Below are 24,023 nucleotides of genomic sequence, written 5' to 3' on the forward strand. Positions count from 1 at the left end.
CAGATATCCGGGTCTCTGCTTTGTCTAGTCGTTCGCCATGACGATCTACTTTTGCTGCCATGGTGTCCATGCGTGTTGTTAAATGGTTCAGTTTGCCATGCATATCTTGCAGGCTACTCTGTATTGCCTTCCGCATAGCCTCCATGCCTTTGGGTGGCGAGCGTTCTGTTTCTGCTTCGTTATCTGAATGTGGGTGCAACCCTCTGGTTGGACGTCGCTGCTCAAAGTTAAGTTTGGGTTGCTGCTTGTCAGGTTTCCCCATTTTGATGATACACTACCACTGTATGTGTTGATTCGGTGGTGTTTGTGGATACTTCCGAACTCCAATTACGGTATAGATATTGTGCCTCATGGGGTTGCAATGAAATGTATAACAGTGACTGGTGTCGTGATATCCACAGGTTCTGTGGAGCTTGTAATTACAGTCGTCCCGCGTAGTTAATGTCTTGACGACGTGTTGCACTTTTGACCATTAATTTTCGCCACTTATAAGCTGATCATGTGATGGTGGTGACTGGGTGCTGATTGCGCGAACTTCCACCAAAACATATGCTTCTACAATGAACAGGGTGTGCAGTCAATAGGTGTTGGCATCTATATATGTTGCATCTTCTCCTCGACACGTATATGGCATATGTATTTCGAAATGACCGCCACTTCACGTTGATCGTGCACGTCTGGTGCCCCAACAATGGCGTGTGCACTAATGCTGTATTTTATCGTGCTAAAGTTGAGGTATAGCATTACTCACGATTTTTTTTTTTGCGCCAAGTAAGCATTGCCGCCAGGTTCCCACGTAAGTGCATCATACGCGTTGTGCGCTTCGACACTGGGCTGATGTAACAACAATGATGGTAGGGGCTTTAGCGCAAGTCTTGTTCTGTGCTTGGCACGACACAGCCACAGGCAGCAGTATCCCTTTGCGAAGTTTTCCTGTGGCGTAGATAGTTTATGGTCCCGCGACCATTCCGGCCCCTACGCACAAGTTGCGCCGTTTTATAGCTCACAACAGACAAGCGGCGATCGATCGGGGTAGATTGACCGCAGGTACCACTCCAGACATCAACAGCAGACAATCCTCAGGTGTGCTGTCATGCCTACAATTCGGCCTGATCTTTAGTCACAGACATGGCCGTGGTAAACAATTATATAGTTCTGGGCACCGCCATCTTTTCGAGTGTTTTTCGCGCCTTTATTTGTACTCATTTAGCCGTAGCTGTCTTATGTTAGCACAGCCACCGTTACACCCGCATCAGTAAATGTAGCTCCTCTTACCCTAGTCACTCAATGCCCGTTTCTCCGATGTCGAGATGTACATGCAGAGTCAGGTCGGGGACAAGCAATCCAATCGGGAGCCGCCATTGCAGGTCAGCGCACACGAAAGTACTTGGTACGTTGGTGTCCGGTCCACTTCTTATGATGTGTTTTGTGCTCATACGTCTTCTCTCCGCATTGTCGCGCAGGCCGGCTGTCGGGCATCGATGTGTCCCTGCATGTGTGCGCATGGGGGTTCTGGACGCTGGTTACACCGTTAGACCCCAGGTGGCCGCCATCTTGCCTGCTCCGATCACGGTCATCGGCAATCCCTCTATTTCAGATTTCTCCCATTCCGCTTTGAGGTCGGGTTAGAGATCTACACCATTGCATGCCGCTTCCTTTCCGCCAATCAAATTTTCTATTTTGGCATTGGTATCCTTAGCTGCATTTACGTTAATGTCAGTAATGCATGAGCCGTCCGGCGGAGCTGCCGAGTTAGCCAGCCATCCCGCAGTGCGCCCTCTAGCGCCCCCATAAATTAGAAACTTAGGAAATAACTATAACTTTAGAATTTCTAATGTTTGTGTAGGTTATGTTTGGTATGTGTGGAAAGAAGGAATACAGTTATGGTAATTTGAAAGTGGTGTGTAAATAATACATTTAAGGTATCACTATACCTTTAGAATTTTTAATGTGTGTGTAGTTTACGTTTGGTTTGCATAGAAAGTATAAATAAAGTTTCTCTAACTAATCTTTAAACTTTGTTTTTTCATTAAATGTATATACACATATATAAAAATTTATTGTTAGTAGTTTTGAGTTGTAGATGACTTATTCCTGACTCAAATCTAAATTTCTTGAGAATAGTCACTTCGATTCATGGATAAAAGCTTTGTATATCGGGCACATTTATTTGTAGGTACTAACAGGTGTTGAACACACAGTGCGTAAACAGTTATAACACAATATGACATGGTGTTGCCACTTACTTACACTACGTTTGCACATGAAGTACCTGTGAAGAATCATATTTCAGTGAGCATTAATGGGCTGTCCTTACCTCCAAGTGAATCACTGAGGTAAATTTTATATCGGAGAGAGTTACATAGCTGTATGCCAACAAACTTCTTGTACCATGTCCTTTTGACATACTGTTTTCCCTTGCATTCAGAATATGTGTCTGATTTAAATTTAATTTCAGTCCAGATGGCATCCTTCCCTCCTGCAGAAAAAGAGATACATAAATGCAATAATTTATTTTCCTCTTTAACATCTTAATATACAATTCTGTTTTAACAGCAGGTAAATTGATACCATAACATAAAGATCTATCTATCCATCTATCTATCTATCTATCTATCTATCTATCTATCTATCTATCTATCTATCTATCTATCTATCTATCTATCTATCTATCTATCTATCTATCTATCTATCTATCTATCTATCTGTCTGTCTGTCTGTCTGTCTGTCTGTCTGTCTGTCTGTCTATCTAATCTAGCTATCGTAGACCCACATGTGAAGATTGTAATCAGCGGTGTAGCAAGTGCGGGGGGAGGGATAGAGGGGGCGGTCTGCCCTGGTCGCCAAGAGTTTTGGGGGCGGCGGCTCGCCCCCCCCCCTGCTCTTCCATGCTTTTGCCGGGGGCGGCAATTGCAGGAATATCGCCAGCACCCCCATCCCCTCTCTTACGGCCGCTACAGGTGGCAAAAAGCAGGGTCCGCTATGGGGGGCAAAGGAGCTAGCTAAACCACTGATTGTAATATGCTATTTAATATCGTTGTGTGTCGGAAGCCACCACAATTAGATCATGCTGCCCGTCACCTCCCCCAACAATGGCACAAAATACCTGTGCAAGCAACACCAGAGCTCCACATGGTCATTGATGTAGAAGTTCAATGGGTCTTCCTTGGTAAAAAGGGGAACATCAACTCAATAGTAAAAATATACTAAATCCCTTTAAATGATGACGTGGCAAATCAATTTAAGCTTGAACATATTGTCACTATGCCCAATGTTTCAATGAGTCACACACAAGATATTATTTGTGCAATCATGATGACCATTGCGCTCATGGTATAATACTATAGGTATTTGTAAAGTGTGTGCATTGAGCTTATTATAACATTTTAGCCTACGTGGTTGTTTAACCCCTTCCACGCTCATGACGAGCTGGGCTCGTCATGCAGTAGCCTCCTGCTACGCTGATGACGAGCCCAGCTCGTCATGAATAATGGTGTTTGTAAAGTTCCAGCACAGGAGAAAAATCCCCATAGCGTTCAAGGTGTTAAGGCCATAAATCTGAATTATGGGCCCAAGCCACAGGAGATGGCTTATAATGAGATTGATGACCAATAACAACCTGTATATTCAGATTTAGAAGGGCTATAATGCTATTAGAACATTCCACCCCAAGGGTAAGAATGTACTGAATACAAAATAGAGAAACAGAAATGGGGACATTGGAATGTAGTAGTAGGCCTGCATCAGCCATCGGTCGCCCTGAGGCCAATCCATTATCTTCAACAGAACTTCCAATATGACTATGTTCTAATATTCATTATACCAGCAAACCCCAAAACTATTAATACTTCACACCGTTTTCTGAACACTGATAAATCTCATTTGCTGAAAAGTCGCCTTGCCTCTTTAATTATCTACCAAATCTTGTCTCAAGGGTGCTCTTATTTTGTTGTGTTTCACTTTGTATACATGTCTTGGCAAATTGGATTAGATTATGGAGAGTCATCAGTAGCGTCTGATCTTTTGGTTGAATAAGTGGGCAAGCAACTCCCTCAACTCCTCCCTTTCAGAAGTATTTATATTGCAAACCAATCTCTTACCGAGAAGAAGGCAGTCCTCAGCACTGAGTGGCATAGACAGGCACAGCTCTCCACCCCGGTTGTATGTCAATACAACGCAGGCTTTTACCCCGCATGCCATTACAACGCGGGGATTACAACGAAAGTCGTTACAACAACTTTCGCTGGACGGCGCTGGATAGTGGAATAGTTTAATTTTCTATTCCAACTCCAGCCCACGTTGACAGTAGGGAAGGTGTTGGATAGAAAATTAAACTATTCCCTATCCAACAGCGCCCTCCAGCGAAAGTTGTTGTAACGACTTTCGTTGTAATCCCCACATTGTAATGGCAGTGCGGGGTGATCCCCGCGTTGTTATGGCTGTTCTCCCTCCACCCCATGTATGAATGGTGGAGGCATTACTTTTTTCAGCCTCTCAGTATTGATGGCATATTCAACACACACATTCAAAGCAGGGGGTGTTAAAGCTTAGTTTTTGTACAGGAAGGGTCCCGTTCCTTTACAAAAACTATTCTTTACAGAACACACACACACTTGCACTATGGCAAAAGGATGTGTGTGTGTGTTGGTGTATGGCAGCCAAAAGTGTGCCAGAGCAGTGAGAGAGGAACACCGCACCACGTTTTAGTAGATATGGCACTGTTCTGCTCTTTCCCTTTCACACAACACAGCGCAACAACGTTAGATGCTGTGCTGCGTTACTTTCCCACTTAGTAAATCTGGACCTATGTTCTTAACGTCTCAGCAACCTCCTGGTTTGTCTTAGTCTAACGTCTAGCAGTCATCAGTCAAAGCAACTTTCAACAGGACTTCTTTAATTTCAGTGGCCCAGCCAAATGTTTGCTGGTAGACATAGAAAGCGACAGTCGCCTTCTGCTTCTTGCAGAACTACATTTACAACTTAAAGCGGCAACTGGCCTGTATCAGCTGCCCCTGGATAGGCCCCATACGGAAATATACTTTTCCAGGAAAACATTTACATTGGCAATATTTCCACACACCAAGTACAGATGGGACATGTTAAATCATAAGCATAATAACTTTTATTTCCATCAATGCATAGCTCGAAGTAGCTTATTCTCCAGAAGTACAGGAGTCCATTACTTCATCACAGAAAATGGTTTATAGTATGTGGAGACACAAAGAGAGGGAGAGAAAGATATTACCTGTAATTGGTTCGCTTACTCGAGGGTCCACTGAAATCAGAAAAAATGGAAATGCTTAATTACATTTGTTAATGTGACCGGTTTTAACATTTGAAAGACATCGTATTTAAATGTGTTCACATTTGAATCCATTTTCTACTCTTTATTAATTAACATTTGTTGCTTTTATATGGGATTAAGTCCCACGTACAATCATTGAAAAATCAAATGAAAAGAATAAATATACTACAATCATAGATGTAATAATGTAATTCTTATAAAATGAATCAGCCCGACTCTTCTCATTTTATTATTACATTCTTGTAGGCAGAAGCAGTTGCGCTTCGATCAATTTAGCAAACCTTTGGAATAAATATCCTTGCTTTGTTTCTTCAATATACACATGGGTTAGACACATGGTTTAGGTTTATTTAACAACCAGCAACTGATGAGATGTTGGTTTTGTTGGTGCAATGCTGCTGATTTGATCTTGGTTTGAGACGAGCTATTCAGAAGGGGGAAACATCTTTTACGACGCAACTTTTACCACGCAGTGCCTTTACAACGCAAGTCATTACAACGAATTGCGCTGGGGGGCGCTCTAGGATAGGTAATAGTTTAATTTACTATCCAACACCTTCCCTACTAACCACGGCGACTGGAGTTGGAATAGTAAATTAAACTATTCACTATCCAGCACCCCCCAAACGCAAGTCGTTGTAACGACTTGCATTGAAAAACCTGCGCTGTAAAAGCATGCGCTGTAAAAGCATGCATTGTAACAACGTACATCCTTCCGAAAGGCAGAGATTTATAGGCGCAAGTTCACTGACACTTTTTTCTCAACTTTAAATAGCCGTACTTACATGGTGTCACTTTCTGTATAGATATATCTCAACAGAATAGTTTGATGCACTTTGCAACACTTACTGCACCACTATCAAATGAATCATTTTGTTGAAAACCACATGCCCAGACAAATAGTGTTCAAAATGCTTTTCAATGCGCTGGGAACAGCCAGAATGTTATGACTTTGTAGGTAACATCCTCCTTGCATTTGTATGTCACTGTCTGCTTCCCTGTGAATGCCCATTGCTCTTGGTGCAAATTACGTGTGCATGCACTTGAGAGCTTATGTGCACAGACACACCACATACGTCCTGGTTACATGCATGTTTAACACTTCTTTGTCTGTGTGAGTCACACTTAAGAGTAGTTTTGCTCAATATGATTTTTCGAAGTACAAGTCTGACATCTGTCTGTGTGAATCTTTGAGATTCAGCCCCAGAATATCCAGAAAAGGTACTCAAAACAGCCTAGCAATGAAGTGGCTGCATGAATTGGGAGACAGCCCAGCCCATTTTGAGTAGTTAAAAATCTTGGACTGTATTTAACCGCAGATCTTCATTTGGCCGTCACGCCTCAGCAATGGCAGCACACACAAATAAGTAAAATGGCATGTCAATACCATTTTACTTAATTGTTGCAGTGCAAGGGCATGGGGCCGATCTTTATCCTGCAATTGCAGGATTACAGCTGTCCCTGTGGTATGCATGTTGGGTTGGCCGGATTTAATGCTACGGGCCGCCTGACGTGCACTGTAAACCCAGGAGTCCACTGGTTTTGAAACAGCCCGGGATTGCTGGCACAGGCCCCCAGCCTCAAAATGAGCGCTGGGTTAGCCTGCTCCAGGATTGGTTGTATTGATGTCCACTGAGCAGGAAGGAAGTCCTTCCCTTTCCTGCTCGTGGACACTCATGGGGGAGAGAGGTGCGCACCGGGGGGACAGTGGTCTGCGGCACGGCTTGCGGGTGGGGGGCTGGACACAGGGGCTCAGGGGTAGTGCGGGGGTATCGCGGGGGGTTGCAGGTGTTGCGTGTGGGGGGAACACAAAATAGATAAACTTACCTTGAGGCCAATCCCGTGTCTCTGCTTCTGCTCTCCTGTCTCCGACTCCAGGAACAGAAAGCAGGCAGCCAGGCCCCCCCCCGAGCCAATCACAATGCTGCAATGCAGCTTTGTAACTGGTCTGCACGCCATGACACAGCACTCAGCCAGGGGCTAGAGGGGTGGGCATTTCCCCATGCAGGCTGTAATGCAGCCTGCATTGAAAACAGGGACAGTCTGCATGACTGGTTTGGGCGGCCCGAGAAGGCCGACCAAACAGTCATTGCACACTTGGGAGTGGACAATCCACTCCTCCCGTGCTCTATGAGTAGAGCAGCCCCACCCACCCGCTTGCCTGCAAAGCAGCAGGAAGCAGCATAAAATAATAATAGCTCTAAGTTATTATCATTTTATGTTTCTAATTGTCACTGCTCAAAAGAAGTGGGGTGACGCTTCTCCATCATAATGGTGTAGCCGCCCCTGCTGGGGGAGCAGTATATGGTGAGTTTGGTGCTGCAGCACCCCACCATATTTTTATAGTTGTAGCTGCCACTGAATCTCAACTATATTTACGAACATGAATTTTTACCTTAGGCTGCTGAGTGCGACCCTGCCGCTGCTCCATTCACTCACATTGTATCAAGTAGGTTAGGGCCTTATTAATGTCAAGACTAGATTTCTGCAAGGTCATCTATGCAGGAACCCCAAAGAAGGGGAGTAAGAAATTTAAGAGACTATAACAATTGGACGTTAAACTTTCAAAGTCATTCCCTGGTAACCCAGAGAACAACGTTCAGATTTCTCTACGAAAATTTCAAAGTACAGTAGGGCCATGGCCCAAAACACCTACCATCACTTTCCCTAAACTATGCTCTGGGTTTGTATGAATTGCCCTTAAGGTGATTCATACAAAGCTATTTAAAATTTGGTGGTTTGCTCCCCTGCTGTGAGGGACTTTTTATTTTTTAGTCTCTTACTGCCTGGATATTCCTGGCAGTGATGGACAATGTCAAAAAGCCACCTGATCACCCACTCCAAATAGGGTAGACAGTCAGATGGCTCATCTGTGATGGCCTGTAATCCCTCAGGCCGTCAGAGGAAAGTTTACACCAACTAAGTGAATTTTACTCCATCCCCTTAAACCTGGTGGTCCGCCAAACAGATGACAGTCCACCAAACTCTAAATCAGATCCCTTGTTACTGTGATGGTAGTAAGAAGTAAGACTGTAAATAAATCACAGCCACCAACAGAAGTGCACATTCCTGCCTTTACACTCTACTTTACTGCTTTTTCCGTTTAATGGTGATGCTAGCCTTGCTTCCGGTTCCTCCTTCTGCTTGAGACGTCTGGAAATCCTGATGTTGGGTGTTTTCTCCAATTCTTTCCAAAATTTGGTAAATTAAATGGCAGAAAAGTCTAACTCCGTTTCTAAAAGTATGTTAAACCCATGGAGCAACAGTTCAGAGACATCCACTTCAACATACAGTAGTATAAGTACAGTGCCCTAACTCTGCACAGTCAACATGCTGCTCACCAATTTGAGTGACTATTAAGAACTAATTGAGATTTTGGGGCATATTAGCAAGCGGCAGCGATAATTCTCGCTGGCCGCTCTTAGCGTGAATATTTTTTTTCGCCGGCTATCGCTGGAAAGTATCGCCATGCTAGCGCTGAATTAACAACGCAAAGCGCAATGGCGATAATTATTCCAGCGATAGCGGTGTTTTCCTTAGAACATCGCTGGTTTTCCAGCGATGTTCCATGGAAAACGGCGATAACCTTGCTGATATGACCCTGTGGTGTATCAGCTTAATCCACCCCAAATGTTAATAATACGTAAGTCAGCATTTTAGCAGACGTTAATTTTTGGCGAAAACCGTGCCTGCTAAAATGCGTGGGCCTCCTTGTAAATATTGCGATGTGCACATCAGCGATAAATTACATGCAGTACTGTCCAGTGACGCCCACTTTGCATCTCATCAGAGATGCAAAGCGAGGCGTCGGGAAAACGGGTGCTAACATGTGCTAATGCATGTTAGCACCCACTTGTAAATAGGGCGATAGTTTTATCTCCGCTTTTTTGGCTTTTAAAGCAAAAAAGTGGAGATAAGGCCCTTGTTTATATGCCCCGTGGACTCTCCTGTCTGGTGTGTAGTGTAATAGGGCCTATGCTCATGGTATGGAGAGATGTATACACCATGAAAGTGACGAACAAAGATGAATGTGTCCGACTGTAACGCAACTGGTGCTCATGTAAGGTGCTCTGATACCTTCGGGCCGGGTTCGCGCTATATAATCCCCCCAACACAAAAAAAAACTTGTAATACTTCTGATTGTTTAGCGGGAACCTTTGCATGCTTTCATCGCCGGAGGAAGGGAAAAAAAGAACACCGATCTAAAGGAACAGCCTCTTTGCAAGGACTGTTCCAGACTCTCAGCCAAGCTGCCCATCTCCCATGTCACAGAGTCCCCCAGACCCTCTCCTAGTATGAAACTCTCTCTATTTAACCTTCTGCTGCATCACTGCGTGTAATGTAAAAGGATATTTTTAAAGCGCACTGCTACTCCACAGAGTGTCCCGGCGCTAAGAACCAACCACTTCAAGCACAGATGATGTGGCCTCACGGTATGTAACCTTTACAACGAAACTTTTACAACGACCTACCATTACAACGCAACTTTTACAACGCAAACTATTACAACGCATTGCTCTGGGGGGCGCTCTAGGATAGGGAATAGGTTAATTTACTATCCAATAACCTTCCCTACTATCCACGGGGACTGGAGTTGGAATAGTAAATTAAACTATTCACTATCCAGCACCCCAAAGCGCTATGCGTTGTAATGGTATGCGTGGTAAAAACCGCGTTGTAAAGGTAGGCGTTGTAAAAGTATGCGTTGTAACGTCATACATCCGGCCTCATGGCCAGAGGTGCTGACTTTGGAGCTGGGAAACCATGTTCGAGTCTCAGATCGGCTACATTTCCTGTGATTCTGGGCAAATCGCTTCATCTTCCCGCGCCTAACACCAACAAAATAAAAAAATTGTCCTTTTGTAATGCAACTGGTGCTCATGTAATGTGCTCCAATACCTTCAGGTCGAGGTGGCGCTATACAAAACTGCCCCCCCACCACGTGTGTTCTTATTATGTCTTGTGGCTTGGAAAGGGACTCTCCTGCGCTGGGGCCAAACAGCTAGAAAAGGCAACTAGCATAAAATAACTAAAATAAAACAGGAGTAAGATTCATAAACTGAATGTCGACTTTTCCTCGCTCTATCCAATTAAGAACAATTATGTTGTTTTCCACCCACATTTTCTTGATACTCGCTTACTTCATGGCTGAAACGAAAAGGCTTGCTCTTGGGTAGGACTGATCACAGTTAATCATGCCAAACGCCATTACTACAATCCGACCTGCACCCTCACTGCAGGCAGCTGCCGATAGCACTCTGTTTGATGGAATGAATGTAATAATTAAAAACACACACACACTTGAGTGGCTGCACTGCATCACTCTGTCTCTTACATCTAAACTTCACCGGCAGGCAGTTAGGCACCACCACGCAATAACCTCTTGCCGCCCGCCTCCTGAGTGAGCCCGCTCGGCCTGTCCTGTCCTGTGAGGCTGCTGCAATGGTTACTCCTGTCGTCTGCCGCTCTTTGCAACTGAATTTGCTGCGTGTGGGCAGTCACGAGTGGCATTCAAGTTACTTCCCGTGCACATATTTTCCGGTGCTTTGTTTTAATTTAGTAATTTTTAAACAACACTGATTCTTTCCCCGTTTTGCAAACTTGCCTCACCTTTCAGCTGCCCTCCTCCTCCGAACTTCAATGGAACTCCAACAAAACAATGAGCCTCACTCTTCTTGAGAACGATAACAAACAGCACTCACCGGCTGTTTAGGGAGGCAGCGGCTCCTCTCTGCCGCGGGCAGGGCTGCTGGGCTTCTCCGGTAAGCGGCGGCTGGGGACGGGCTTCTTCTCCTTGCCGGGCAGGAGCGCGGGGAGACCTCCCGTCCGCTTCCTGCCTAGCCCACTGTACTTCCGGGTCGCGGCTACGATTTTCGGGTGTCCTGGGCTGCGGCGGTAATGCGGGGCTGATGAGGGGTAGGCTCCCTCTTTAATTTAAATATACAGCGGGGTGAGCACCCGATGGGGGGATCCCCACGCCGGGACTTCTTCCGGCGGCGGCGGCGGTGGTCGGGCAGAAATGGCTGCCTCAACGCTTCCAAAATTTTTCGGATTTGGGGGCGTGTTTTGCTGTCCTGAGTGACGGACGACGTCACGAGCTAAAGAACAGCAAAACTTACGCCCCCAAATCCGAAAAAGACAGTGCTTGTTTGGAGTGACTCCCTTCTCTTCCAATGGCTGGCCTCCATTTAGGAAGCCAGCCAATGGAAGCGAACGGAGCTGAGAGGTGGGTCTAAACTGCCCTACTATACAACATAAGATCTCCGGACCGGAAACTGCTTCGCAGCTTATAGGTCCCTCGACCTAAAAACAAGCCTGTAAACGGCTAGAGCGACTCTGGAGAAGTGGGTACCGCAAGGCTGATAAAGCAGCCTATAAAGAAATTCTCTCTCTCTACAAGAAATTACTTCAGGATACCAAAAAGAGGTTCTTTTCGGAGCAGATAAATTTGGCAAAATCCTCCTCCAAAGAACTCTTTAGAACTATTGTTAAACTCACAGTCCCCCAAACGGCTAAAGTTCAGAGTAGCTCTGAACTGTGCGAAAATCTTGCTTCCGCTTTTCAGTTAAAGGTGGAAGCCATATTCTCATCTTTTGCCCTCACACAAGATAATGAAAATGGAGACTCCGCCATGATGGTGCCCAATGGGTCAAAGGCAACATTAACACTAGACAGCTTCTCTCCCCTGTTGACACAAGATTTGATTAAACTCCTGATGTCTATGCATTCAGGTTCTCCATTTGATCCATGCCCGGCAGACGTGATGAAGCTAATTCCAAAAACCATTACTGCCTTGTTCAACCATATTTTTAAGGTGGGACATTCCCCCAAAAATGGAAAATGGCATCCATCCTGCCCTTGCTTAAAAAACAGAACCTCGACCCCAAGGACCTGAATAACTACAGTCCTATCTCCCGCCTACCGCTACCAGCAAAAATGATCGCGAAAGTCTTGAACGTGCCTTTCACCCGGTTCTTGCAGACAAATAACATCCTGGATCCATCGCAATTCGGATTCAGAGCTGAACAAAGCACCGAATTGGCTTTGATCAAGTCCATCGAGGAGCTGAGAGAGGCCTTGGACCAAGGAGGGGCCACGATTTTGATCATTTTAGATCTCTCTGCGGCCTTCGACGCGGTCCATCATAAAGTTTTGATGAACCGGTTATCAGAAAATGGAGTTCAAGGCACGGCCTGGAACCTCCTTAAATCATTCCTTAATGACAGACTACAATCAGTGGATCTGGTTTATAGTCCTTTTAAAGTTTTTATTGTTTTTGTAATAGTTTTAATTAAATGATGCAAAAAAAGTAAATGTAAAATGTAAATGCTATTCATGATCTTAAGTGTGGAGGTCTCCGTCTCTCCTATTTGTAGGAGGCTAGGTCCAAGCCCTTCCCCTTGCTGTGTCGGGTCAGGGGTCCTCCCTGAGTCCCACACTTTTCAATGTATACCTGTCGCCGCTGGGAGCCTTGATAAGGTAATTCGGGTTCCAACTGACGTCTTATGCGGATGACACGCAAATAGTACTGTCTCTTGAGCAAGGCCAGGAATCGGATATGGGTAGGAAATGTTGGGTTGGATGGCGACCAACTGTCTGAGACTGAATTCCATAAAAACTGAAGTCATCATTTTCGGGAATAACATTAATATACTGGAACGGTGGCCAAGTGAACTGGCAATGCTTCCAGAACCAGCTGAAAAGGTGAAGAACTTGGGGGTGATTCTTGTCAAGAAATTCACTTTTGAAGACCAGATCAATGAAATTGTCTCTTCATGTTTTTTTCTCCTCAGAATTCTGAGAAAAATAAAGTTTCTTCTTTCTGATGATAGCCTGAGGACTGCAGTTACAGCACTTATTATAGCACGCTTGGACTATTGCAATCGTCTCTATTTGAACATCCAAAAGAGACTCATGAAGAAACTCCAAGTAGTGCAGAATGCAGCAGCCAGGCTATTGACGGGCACACCTAGGTTTTCTCAGTCAAGAGGGAACTAAGACAGCTCCATTGGCTCCCTGTGAAACTGTGAGCTCAGTTCAAAGCCCTCTGTACAGTTTTCAAGGCACTAAATGACAATGGTCCTGACTTTCTGAAACAACGCTTTCAATGGTATGTCCCTAGTAGAACCTTGCGCTCTCTGACAACAAAACAAGTGATCATTCCTTTAGTTAAAAGAGCCTCATGGGGTGGCAGGAGCTTCATTACCTTCGCCTACAAGGCCTGGAATTACCTGCCGTTTCACCTCAGAAATGCAACTGGGCTCCTCTCCTTCAGACGGGGTCTGAAAACTTGGCTATTTACATTATAGTTGCTTCACTTCACGGTAACCTTTTAGGCAGGACTCAGCACCAGGACACCTTAGGGTAAAAGCCGCGCTTTAAAAATTCTAATAACCTAACATCTGGGATTCTTCTAATTTTAGAAGCATATCATTATATGTATGTATAGGCAAAGGTTGTATGTTATTGTTGTTTCATTATTATTTGTAGTTTTTTTTTCTTCTTGCACCAACGAAGCCCGAATAAATGGCCCGAAAAGCATCGACTTCACCGAATAGAGGAGACCAATGGAATATTAGCATCTTTTAAGAAATTTGATACACACAATTTGGATTGATTCAGAGGGTGAACTGTTTACTTTATGTGTGTACCAGACTACCTCATAGTGGGATTGCTTATAAATATGTAGCAACCCCCTGGTTCTTAGTATGGGTAGGAAGGAATGAATAACTAAATGTATAATTTTGTCTGTCTTTTTTGATGTTTGTGTAAATGGTCACATTTCCCCCTCGTATTGTTTGATATATCTCTTTTGTTGAGAGAAAAAAAGAGCACAATTAAAAGAATTTATAAATTGTTCAAATTGGAATTGGAGGTGGTATGTATAGAAAATGCAAGCAAGTTAATATGAAGGGACTATGTACCAAAGAGTAGGACTTAAATTGTATGTGTCCTACTGAAAATTGTGTTGTACTGATTCCGCCGCATCGCTCCCTTTGCGTGTTTGCGTGTAGTTAGATACTTTATGCCCATGGGCAAACTCCATTGCTGTTTAAAAAATGAAATATCTTCATGGAGCAAGACTCAGATTGGAACTTGGGCTGGTGAGACGAGCCCTCATTATCGAGTGAGTCTTTCTCAAATTTTATATTGGCATATTAAAATCACCAGAAAACTCTCTCAAGGCCTGCCTGAGAGGCATTTTCAGAAATCCAGGTTCCCTGTGGAAAAAACAACTTCAGAGAGCCGTAGCAACTACTGCGATAAATCAAACACCGATTGCTGTGGAACCCGTCTCCTACACAATATGGAAAAAGACCATCAATAGACAAGTGCGACTAGCCTCATTTCAGCAAGACCAAGCTTACTTAAAACTCTTCATATTTGGTAGCTAAACCCCAGCCCTATCTATCAGCTACCCTCAAACTTAGAACACAGAGAGAGATCATGTATACACAATTGCTGGCACTACCGATCCTGAACTTTTATCTAGCCTTGGCCAACCAAGACAATGGAGACGTTTGTAGGTTATGTAATTATAAACACAAATAATGGCCGCACCTTTTGTGCTGTTGTCCTGCCATGATCCAAGAAAGGAAAATTCTACCAGGGAATTGTTTCTGAAACAAGGGGCCCACACTTACAAAGAGGCCTCAGCAGTATGCTTTTCACAAGCGGAGGCTTCCACCCTTGCTTGCTGTGGGAGATTTGTAAAAATACTCAGCGATACATTACAACCCCCGTCTGAACCTTTCCAATGTCCTTATAAAGTCCAGAAATTGATATGGGACTATTACACAAAGGAAATGGGAGACAAATAATGTCGCCCACAGCTCTGGATTTCCCAGGACACCAAAAGAGTTGAAGTAACATCTTGGTCTCATGATGTTACTGCCGCACCATGCATCGCCAAAGGCAGTCTCTCTGCAGAAGCTCAGAGTAACCTTATTAGAACCACAACTATCACTGAGCTAAGAACGCTAGTTTGAGCAAACTGCAATGCATCTTAACTTTTCCCAATCTTAGTGAATATAATACAGCACCAGCACTTCATTCAGCTCTATGTGTCCCAAGAAACAGTAACAATTATATAACCTATTTCCCCCAAACAATAGAGAAATCCTTTGTTGGCGGGTACAAAGATTATTTATATATCTGGATGTACTGATTTATAGTCCTTTTAAAGTTTTTATTGTTTTTGTAATAGTTTTAATTAAATGATGCAAAAAAAGTAAATGTAAAATGTAAATGCTATTCATGATCTTAAGTGTGGAGGTCTCCGTCTCTCCTATTTTTATGTGCGGAGATCCCCACCCCGTCTGTGGAGATCTCCACACATGTAGGTGTATATCTTAGCAGTAAATGCGGAAGGGGGGGAAATGGAAAGTAGATACTGCTCAAGTGAAATGGTTTTAGAATGAGCATGAAGATGTTAAGAGAGGGCCAGTGAGGGGTTTAGAGAGGGAGATGCACATACCCATAAAAGAGTAAGCCTCCCCTGATTCTCAAACTGCAGTTCTAAGTTACTACAGGCAAAAAGGACCCACATGGTTGTAAGTGGGCTCCAACTCAGAAGTGGAGTAAGACCAGCACCAAAACTCGTAGGAATCATCAGAAACTATTACGAGGGAATGACCAGCAAGAAAGTCAATGGAGGACAACTCACGGAACCCTTCCAAGTGAGGAATAGAGTCTACCAGGGATGTTTACTCTCGCCTTTTCTCTTCCAGCTGGCAATAGACTGGATCATGAAGACATCCACAGCAAGGATAAGAAATGGAATCCAGTGGACACCTTGGACACAGCTCAACGAACTGGACTTTGCAGATGACCTGGCCCTACTCTTGCAGATGCAAGGGAAGACCAGCAAGGTGGCAGCCACATCACAACAACTTGTACTCAACATTCACAGGGGAAAACCAAGATCCTGAAGACTAACATGGCCAGCACAGCTGCAGTCACTCTTGGAGGAGATGCACTGGAAGAGGCTGAGGCCTTCACCTCTCTGGCAGTGACATAGACAAGCAGGGTGGCACAGACAAGACGTCAAGGTAAGAATTGGAAAAGCAAGGGCTGTCTTCATTCAGCTAAAGATCTGGAGCTCCAAGGACCTAACACTGCAAACCAAGATTCAACTTTTTAACACCATTTTGAAATTGGTCCTTCTGTATGGAGCAGAAACTTGGAGGACAACAGTGACCACTATCAACAAAGTCCAGACTTTAATCAACACCTGCTCAAGAAAAATCCTCCAAATCCATTGGCTAAACACCATTAGCAACTGGACCTATGCTTTTCAGCTCCTTGCTCGTGAAGAAATCATGAAAAGATGTTGCGGATGGATAGGTCACACCCTCTCCAGGCCCACATCAAACACACACCAGGCAAGCCCTGATCTGGAACCCTCAAGGGAAAAGGAAAAGTGGAAGGCAGAGAAGCACAAGTTACTACTTGTGTTACGATATATCTGTAAGAGACATTAGTTAGTGATAGATTCCTTACCTTAGAATATCCCCATGCGTCAGACTGGATCCGGAAATTTTTGCGTAGCAGTACCCTTGCGCGTCGGTAGGCGTCGTCTGCGGCGCCTTGTCCGTCGTTGGCGTCGTGGGCGCCGTGATGACGTCGTCGGAGTACTTAGACGCCGCCTCCGCGTGCTGACATCAGTTCTTAGACACAGCTTTTCCGCGCCAGAAGCGCTGAACCATGTTAAAAACCAACACTGGTGCCATTGAAACTAGGGCCCTGAAGGGGATGACCTTAACCCTAGATATCGGTTCGCAGAACGGGGAGGATGGGTGGGTCGGTAAGGAATCTATCACTAACTAATGTCTCTTACAGTTATATCGTTACACAAGTAGTAACTTGTGCATCTGAAAGAGACACGTTAGTGATAGATTCCTTACCTTAGAATAGATACCCCAGCAATACCAACCCCGGTGGTGGGTCTGCGAACCAATGATCACACCAGAAAGTCCTGGAGGACGGAACGGCCAAAGAAGCCATCCTTTCGGACTTGACTGTCCAGGCAGTAGTGTCTTGCAAACGTGTGCAGCGAGGCCCACGTAGCTGCCTGGCAAATATCCAGCAAGGGCACTCCCCGGCCCAGGGCAGTTGTAGTCACCGTGACCCGGGTGGAATGAGCCCGCACTCCAACAGGGGGCTCCTTTTTAGCCAAGGAGTAACATGCCTGGATACACAAGATGATCCACTGAGAGATGGTCCGCTTGTGCACCGCTTTTCCCTTCTTAGCGCCCACGTAATCAACAAAGAGTTGGTCATCCACCCGGAACTGGCGTGTGCGATCCAAGTAGAATGAAAGCGCACGTTTGGGGTCCAGACGGTGGAGCCGCTCTTCCTCTTTAGAGGGATGCGGTGGCGGAAAGAAGGTGGCAAGGTGATAGACTGCCCGATATGGAAGGCCGTGACAACCTTGGGCAGGAAAGATGGCTTAGTACGCAACACAACCTTGTCCGGATGGACAGAAAGGAAAGGAGGTGTACATGAAAGAGCCTGGAGCTCACGTACTCTCCTGGCAGAGGTGATGGCAACCAGGAAAGCAGTCTTCAAAGTAAGAAGACGAAGAGGACAGTTGTGAAGTGGCTCAAAGGGAGCGCACATCAGAAATGTAAGAACCAGGTTCAAGTCCCACTGAGGCATCACAAACGGAACAGGAGGGAACATGTGTGTGATGCCCTTTAGAAAATGAGTTACAATAGGGGACTTGAACAAAGAAGGTTGATCAGGCAGCCTTAGGAAGGCTGAAAGGGCAGAAAGGTTGCCCTTGATAGTGCCCAGAGCAGAGCCCTGCTGGGCAAGAGAAAGAAGGAAGAGAAGAACCTCAGAAAGAGGGGCAGCAAGAGGATCCACAGCCTTTGCTGTGCACCATGCCACAAATCTGTTCCACCTGCAGGCGTATACCGACTTTGTAGAGGGACGCCTGGCTGCCAGAATGACATTACAGACTTCAGGAGGCAAGTCAAATGGCCTCAACTGTCGCCGCTCAATCTCCAAGCATGGAGGTGGAGACTGGACAGGTTCGGGTGGAGGACCGTCCCCTGCTGCTGCGACAGAAGGTCCTCCTGAAGAGGCAGACGAACCGGGGGATCGACTGACATACTGAGTAGCTCTGGATACCAGTACCTTCATGCCCAGTCCGGAACCACAAGGATTACTTGGGCCCGGTCGCGCTTGATCTTCTTCAGCACTCTGGGCAGAAGCGGTATAGGCGGAAAGGCGTACAATAGACCGCAACTCCACTCGCGACGAAAAGCGTCTCCGAGCGAGTGCCGCCTTGGAAATTCCAACGCGCAGAACTGATGACATTGCGCGTTCTCTTCGGTGGCGAATAGATCTAACCAAGGCTCTCCCCACTGCTGAAAGAGGCCTTGCGCCACGTCCAAGTTCAGACGCCATTCGTGATCCATCATGCACCGACAGCTGAGTTCGTCCGCCCTGGCGTTCAGAGAACCTGCCAGGTGTTGAACCACCAGGGTCACGCCCTGATGTTCCAGCCACTGCCAGAGGTGCAGAGCCTCCTGGCAAAGGGTCCACGACCCCACCCCACCCTGTTTGTTGCAGTACCACATGGCAGTGGTGTTGTCTGTGAACACCTGCACTACACTCCCCGAACAGAGGGGAGGAATGCCTTCAGTGCTAGACGAATCGCCCGCAGCTCCAAAAGGTTGATATGGAGCCGGGACTCCGCCGGAGACCAGATGCCTCTGATCTCCGCCTCTCCCATGTGGCCTCCCCAGCCCTGGAGGGACGCGTCCGTCACTACTACGTGCTCCGGTTGGGGAAGGGAGAGGGATCTGCCGCTGACCCAATCGCGGTCCGTGAGCCACCACTGCAGCTGTCTCGCAGTGCCCTCCGAGATCAGGACATTGTCGGATAGGTTGCCCTGATGCTGGGCCCACTGAAACTTCAGGTCCCACTGCAGAGCCCGCATCCGCCACCTGGCGTGATGCACCAGAAGGATGCAGGAAGCCATCAGCCCCAGAAGCCGCAGCGTCAACCTGACCGAAACTCGGGACAAGGGCTGAAAGAGTGGAATCATCGCCTGAATGTCCCGAACCCGCTGTTCGGGAGGATAAACCCGAAACTGCGCCGAGTCGAGAACCGCTCCGATGCAGAGGAGCTTCTGAGAGGGGCACAGGTGTGACTTCGGCACATCGATGGAAAACCCCAGCAAGTGCAGAAGGTTTGCCGTCGTCTGGAGGTGGTTGACGACTGTTTGGGGCGAGCCCGCCTTCAACAACCAGTCGTCGAGGTAGGGGAAGACTGAAACACCTAACCTGCGCAGATGAGCTGCGACCACCGCCATCACCTTCGTGAACACCCGTGGGGCGCTGGTAAGGCCGAAGGGGAGCACGGTAAACTGAAAGTGCTCGTGGCCTACCGTGAACCGCAGGTAACGCCGGTGGGCCTGCAGGACGGGGATGTGGAAATAAGCATCCTGCAAGTCCAACACTACCATCCAGTCTCCTGGGTCCAGGGCAGCTAAGACCTGAGCCAGTGTCAGCATTTTGAACTTCTCCTTCCGGAGGAAGCCGTTGACGTTCCGTAGATCCAAGATAGGGCGTAGGCCCCCTTTGCCCTTCTTGGGTACCAGAAAGTAGTGGGAGTAGCAACCACACCCTACTTCTGGCCCAGGAACGCGCTTGATGGCCCCCTTGGCCAAGAGGGCCGTAACTTCCTCCTGCAGAAGTCGCAAATGATCCCCCGATACACGGTGGTTCTGAGGTGGCATGGCTGGAGGGGTCGCCTCGAAGGGGAGGGAGTAGCCCCTTCGGACGATTTGCAGCACCCACCTGTCCGACGTGACAGTGCGCCAGTGGAGGAGGTGATGGTGAACCCTGCCCCCCACTGGCGACACATGGGCCTGAAAGCACGGACTAGGAGGGTTTTGAGGCGGATGCTGCGGGGGAAGGTGTGGACTGTCCTCGCCGTTGTCCCCGAACGCTGCCACGGCGGTTTCCACGGCCGCCACCGCGTTGGGTATTACCCTGCGGCGCGTGGCTGGCAGCACGTGTGGGCACACCCCTTCCTTGGCCACGAAAGGGGCGAAAAGCAGCCGTTTGCTGGCGCGGGGCCGAGAGCCCCAAGGACTTGGCCGTAGCCCTGGAGTCCTTAAAACGCTCAAGCGCATGGTCTGCTTTGTCGCAAAAAAGGCGACGGCCATCAAAAGGCATGTCCATCAGTGTATTCTGGACATCAGCCAAGAAGTTGGCGGACCTCAACCAGGCGTGGCGACGAATCGCCACCGTCGTTGCCATCGATCTACCTAGTGAGTCGGTGGTATCCAGTCCACACCGGATAGAATAACGTGCCGCATCTCGGCCTTCCACAAGTGCTTGGCCGAGTTTAGCCCGTACCTCCAACGGGCATTCTGGCAGCACGTCCGCGACCGTATACCAGAGGGAGTGGGTGTAGCGGCCCAAGAAGCATCCGGTGTTGGAAGACCGCAGTCCCAGACTTAGGGAAGAGAATACCTTCTTGCCGTATTGCTCAAACCTCTTGGATTCCCTGTCAGGCGGAGACGACGGAAATGCAGACTGGGAACTTGAGGCCTGGATCACCAGGCTCTCAGGGGTGGGGTGTGTGGACAGGAAACAAGGGTCGCCCGGGGCCGGGCGGCGGCGTCTGGCTACGTTCCTAAATACAGGCTAACCTGTAGCGGGCCTGGACCAAGTACCCACAAGAACGTCAGTCAAGGCCTCATTAAACGGCAGCAGAGGCTCAGCCGAGCTTGACTGCGGTTTAAGGACCTCAGTGAGGAGGTTAGTCCTCACGGCCGCGACGGGGAGTTCAAGGCCCAAGGCCTTGACCGCCCGCATCAGCACCACACTGTAGGTAGCCCCCTCCTCCGTAGCCACGGTAGGAGGGGAGACAAAACCAGTGACTGGCGAAGTGTCCAGACCACTGGCATCCCCAAGTCCACCTGTCCAGTCCTCCTGGGACTGACACTCCAGTGTCAGAGGGTCCTCAGACCCCTCCCAATACTCCTCATCACCCATCTCCTGGTATTCAGGGGGATCAAATGATGGGGCCGGTTCATGGAAAGTGAACTCAACGAACGGCGTCGAAAGCGGTGCCGGAACCGGATCGAGAGAGGCATCGGGGACGGCGCCGCCCGAGGACGGCGCCGGGGATGACACCCGAGGGACCGGCACCGGGAGGTCGTTAAGTCCACCGGCGATGACCCGGATCCGGAACCGGATCCAGTGGGGGCCTGCGGCGCCGGGCCCGAAGGCGCAGGTGGCGTCGGGCTGAAGCCCCTAACCGCTAGGGCCCCCAGACGGGTCCGCTGGGCCCAGAGGCGCCGCCGAGCCCGTCGGGGAAGTGAGGGACCTCATGGCCATGAGGAACCGCTCGATCTCCTCCGGCGTCGCGTGCGGCCCAGGGACCGGAGGGTATGGGGCCGGACGCAACACCTGCGACTCCGACGAAGCCGCGTGGGCGGTGCCACCTGAACCCCCGGCCGCGTCGCGCGAGCGTCGGGGGGAGTCGGAAGAGCAATGACGTCTCTTTGACTTCTTGTGCTTACCTGACGACTTCGACCCTGAGGAGTGATGTCGACTCCCGGAGCTCCGATGGCTCCGCTCCCGTGACCGGTCCCTTGACCTCCGTCCAGACCGGGACCTTTCCTGGCACGGGGCCGACTGCCGGAGTTCAAGTCGCTTGCGGGACCGCTCCTGCCTAGCTTTCGAAGTCAGGACCCGACAGTCGGAACAGGTCTTGTCGTCGTGGTCGACGCCGAGACACCGACGGTGAGGGTCGGTGACCGACATCAGTCGGTCGCAGTCCTCACAGGGCATCCCTATCGTCACCATTCGGAGTCGAAGACTCGAAAAGAAACGATCAAAAAGGATCAAAATTTTAGTCAAAAAAGACTAAGGTACCACTTTTACCTGATCTGCGCTGCTGGCGCGAAAAAAGAAGAACTGACGTCAGCACGCGGAGGCGGCGTCTAAGTACTCAGACGATGTCATCACGGCACCCACGACGCCAACGACGGACGCGGAGCCGCAGACGACGCCTACCGACGCGCAAGGGTACTGCTACGCAAACATTTCCGGATCCAGTCTGACGCCTGGGGATATTCTAAGGTAAGGAATCTATCACTAACGTGTCTCTTTCAGATACACCTGGCACTACAGCTTCAAAGCTGACTGCAAGGAGGTGAGTTAAGCCTGGATTCAGATTGAAAGAAAAGCCCAGTAAAGAGGTAGCTGGATAATCCTGTTTGATGGCCTATTCCCCATTAGGGACAGTAGGCATAAGTAAGTGACCTGAGTACATGGTCCAAAATGATCCAAGATATATCAGACCCTCTGGACACAAGCCCCCTGCAGTTCATGGGGATCTGACAATACATGCCAATGGATTGGAAAAAAGAGGGATTGAGTTTTTTTGTGCCATGACACCATAACGGAAATGGTGGAATATGTGCTGGTCTTTGCAAGAGCAGGGTGTTCATGTCCAATGGTAAAATGTTCTGGGAAGAATGGATTAAGCTAAATGCATCTCTCGCCTCCTCCCTTTTATTATGGAATTGTGACTACATGAGTTCTTATTGTACCTGGAATGTAGGTGCTCAGCATGCAACTTTTGTATAATTTGGAAAATTATTATGTTAAACAAAACACCTTGGCTTAACAAGTCTGATGTACTCTGGATTGGACCTCAAGAGTGATTTGCTGTACTTGGAAGTTTAGCAATACTTACTTAATGGTCATAAATGCAAGGATTTTGCGTTGACACACTGGACCATATATTATGAAGGTTTGTGCAAAATGCCCCTACAATGTGCAAAGGCATAGTCACTTGTGCCTTTGCGAAGCAGAGGCATGTGCCCCTCTGCTTAGATTGAGCCAAGCCTGAAATGTCCGGAACACTCTACCACTGGTGCACACTGACAGGGTTTCACAGTGAACCAGCATGGGCATCCCAACCCTTGTGACATGGGGACCCTCCTAATGTGGAGGAGTGCAGGTAGGGACTACACACCCCATACAAAGACTGGGTGCAGAAGATAGAGGAAGATATCCTAGCAATGGGGCTGCACAAATCACCTCCAGGACACCACCAGCCACTGTTGGGATGGGACCCTAAATAATGGCTATTATATTTCACTTTGCTTTAGTTATGAAACCTATTTTATTAACATTATCCATGCTTTAAAACAGTCAAAAATGGCCAAACGTAAGTTTAATTAAGTCTTACAGCAGACAAACAACGCAATAGTAACTCGTGTCAATAGTCCACTTCATTGTCTCTCACTGGCTCTCCTTAAACACAGTGTACAGGCCCCCAAGCATGTAGTATCATGTCTCCCAGGCCACTACCCATCTTACATCCAGGGTTTTATATAAAGCCTCTACCAGAGATCCCATGATGCTGGAGAGGCAAATGTAGTGAAGGCAATCATAAAAAGAGCATGAAAAGGTCAATGGGTAAATAATAGGAGTACATTACAGAGGGAGGGAGAAAGCAAGCAATTACTGAGCTGATAAACTCCATAACCCATCACAGGGACTGCTGGGGTTTATGAGTGAATCAAGCAGCAGTTTTCAATCTATATCACTCCTCAGAGACCATCAACCTCAAATTATCACTGTAAATCTCTACTCCATTCCATGCCCATCCATATTACGCTCCTCTATTCTATGTCACTCTACACCACTTCAATCTACTCTACTCTGCTCCACTCTAC

At 47.6% G+C, this 24,023-nt stretch overlaps 1 protein-coding gene across 4 annotated transcripts in view; it reads right to left on the reverse strand.

Moving 5' to 3' along the window:
* The window catches only part of ABI3BP (ABI family member 3 binding protein), a 2,192,437-nt gene that overhangs the window by 62,045 nt on the left and 2,106,369 nt on the right, over nucleotides 1-24,023 (reverse strand). For all 4 annotated transcript variants that reach the window (XM_078657771.1, XM_078657774.1, XM_078657775.1 and 1 more), the window contains 2 exons: nucleotides 5,246-5,275; nucleotides 2,318-2,479 (listed from right to left, as the gene is read on the reverse strand). In XM_078657771.1, the coding sequence (XP_078513897.1) occupies nucleotides 2,318-2,479; nucleotides 5,246-5,275 (192 nt within the window). The remainder of the gene's footprint in view (nucleotides 1-2,317; nucleotides 2,480-5,245; nucleotides 5,276-24,023) is intronic.

This window comes from Lissotriton helveticus, chromosome 8 (genome assembly GCF_964261635.1).
Source record: "Lissotriton helveticus chromosome 8, aLisHel1.1, whole genome shotgun sequence".
NCBI lineage: Eukaryota > Metazoa > Chordata > Amphibia > Caudata > Salamandridae > Lissotriton > Lissotriton helveticus.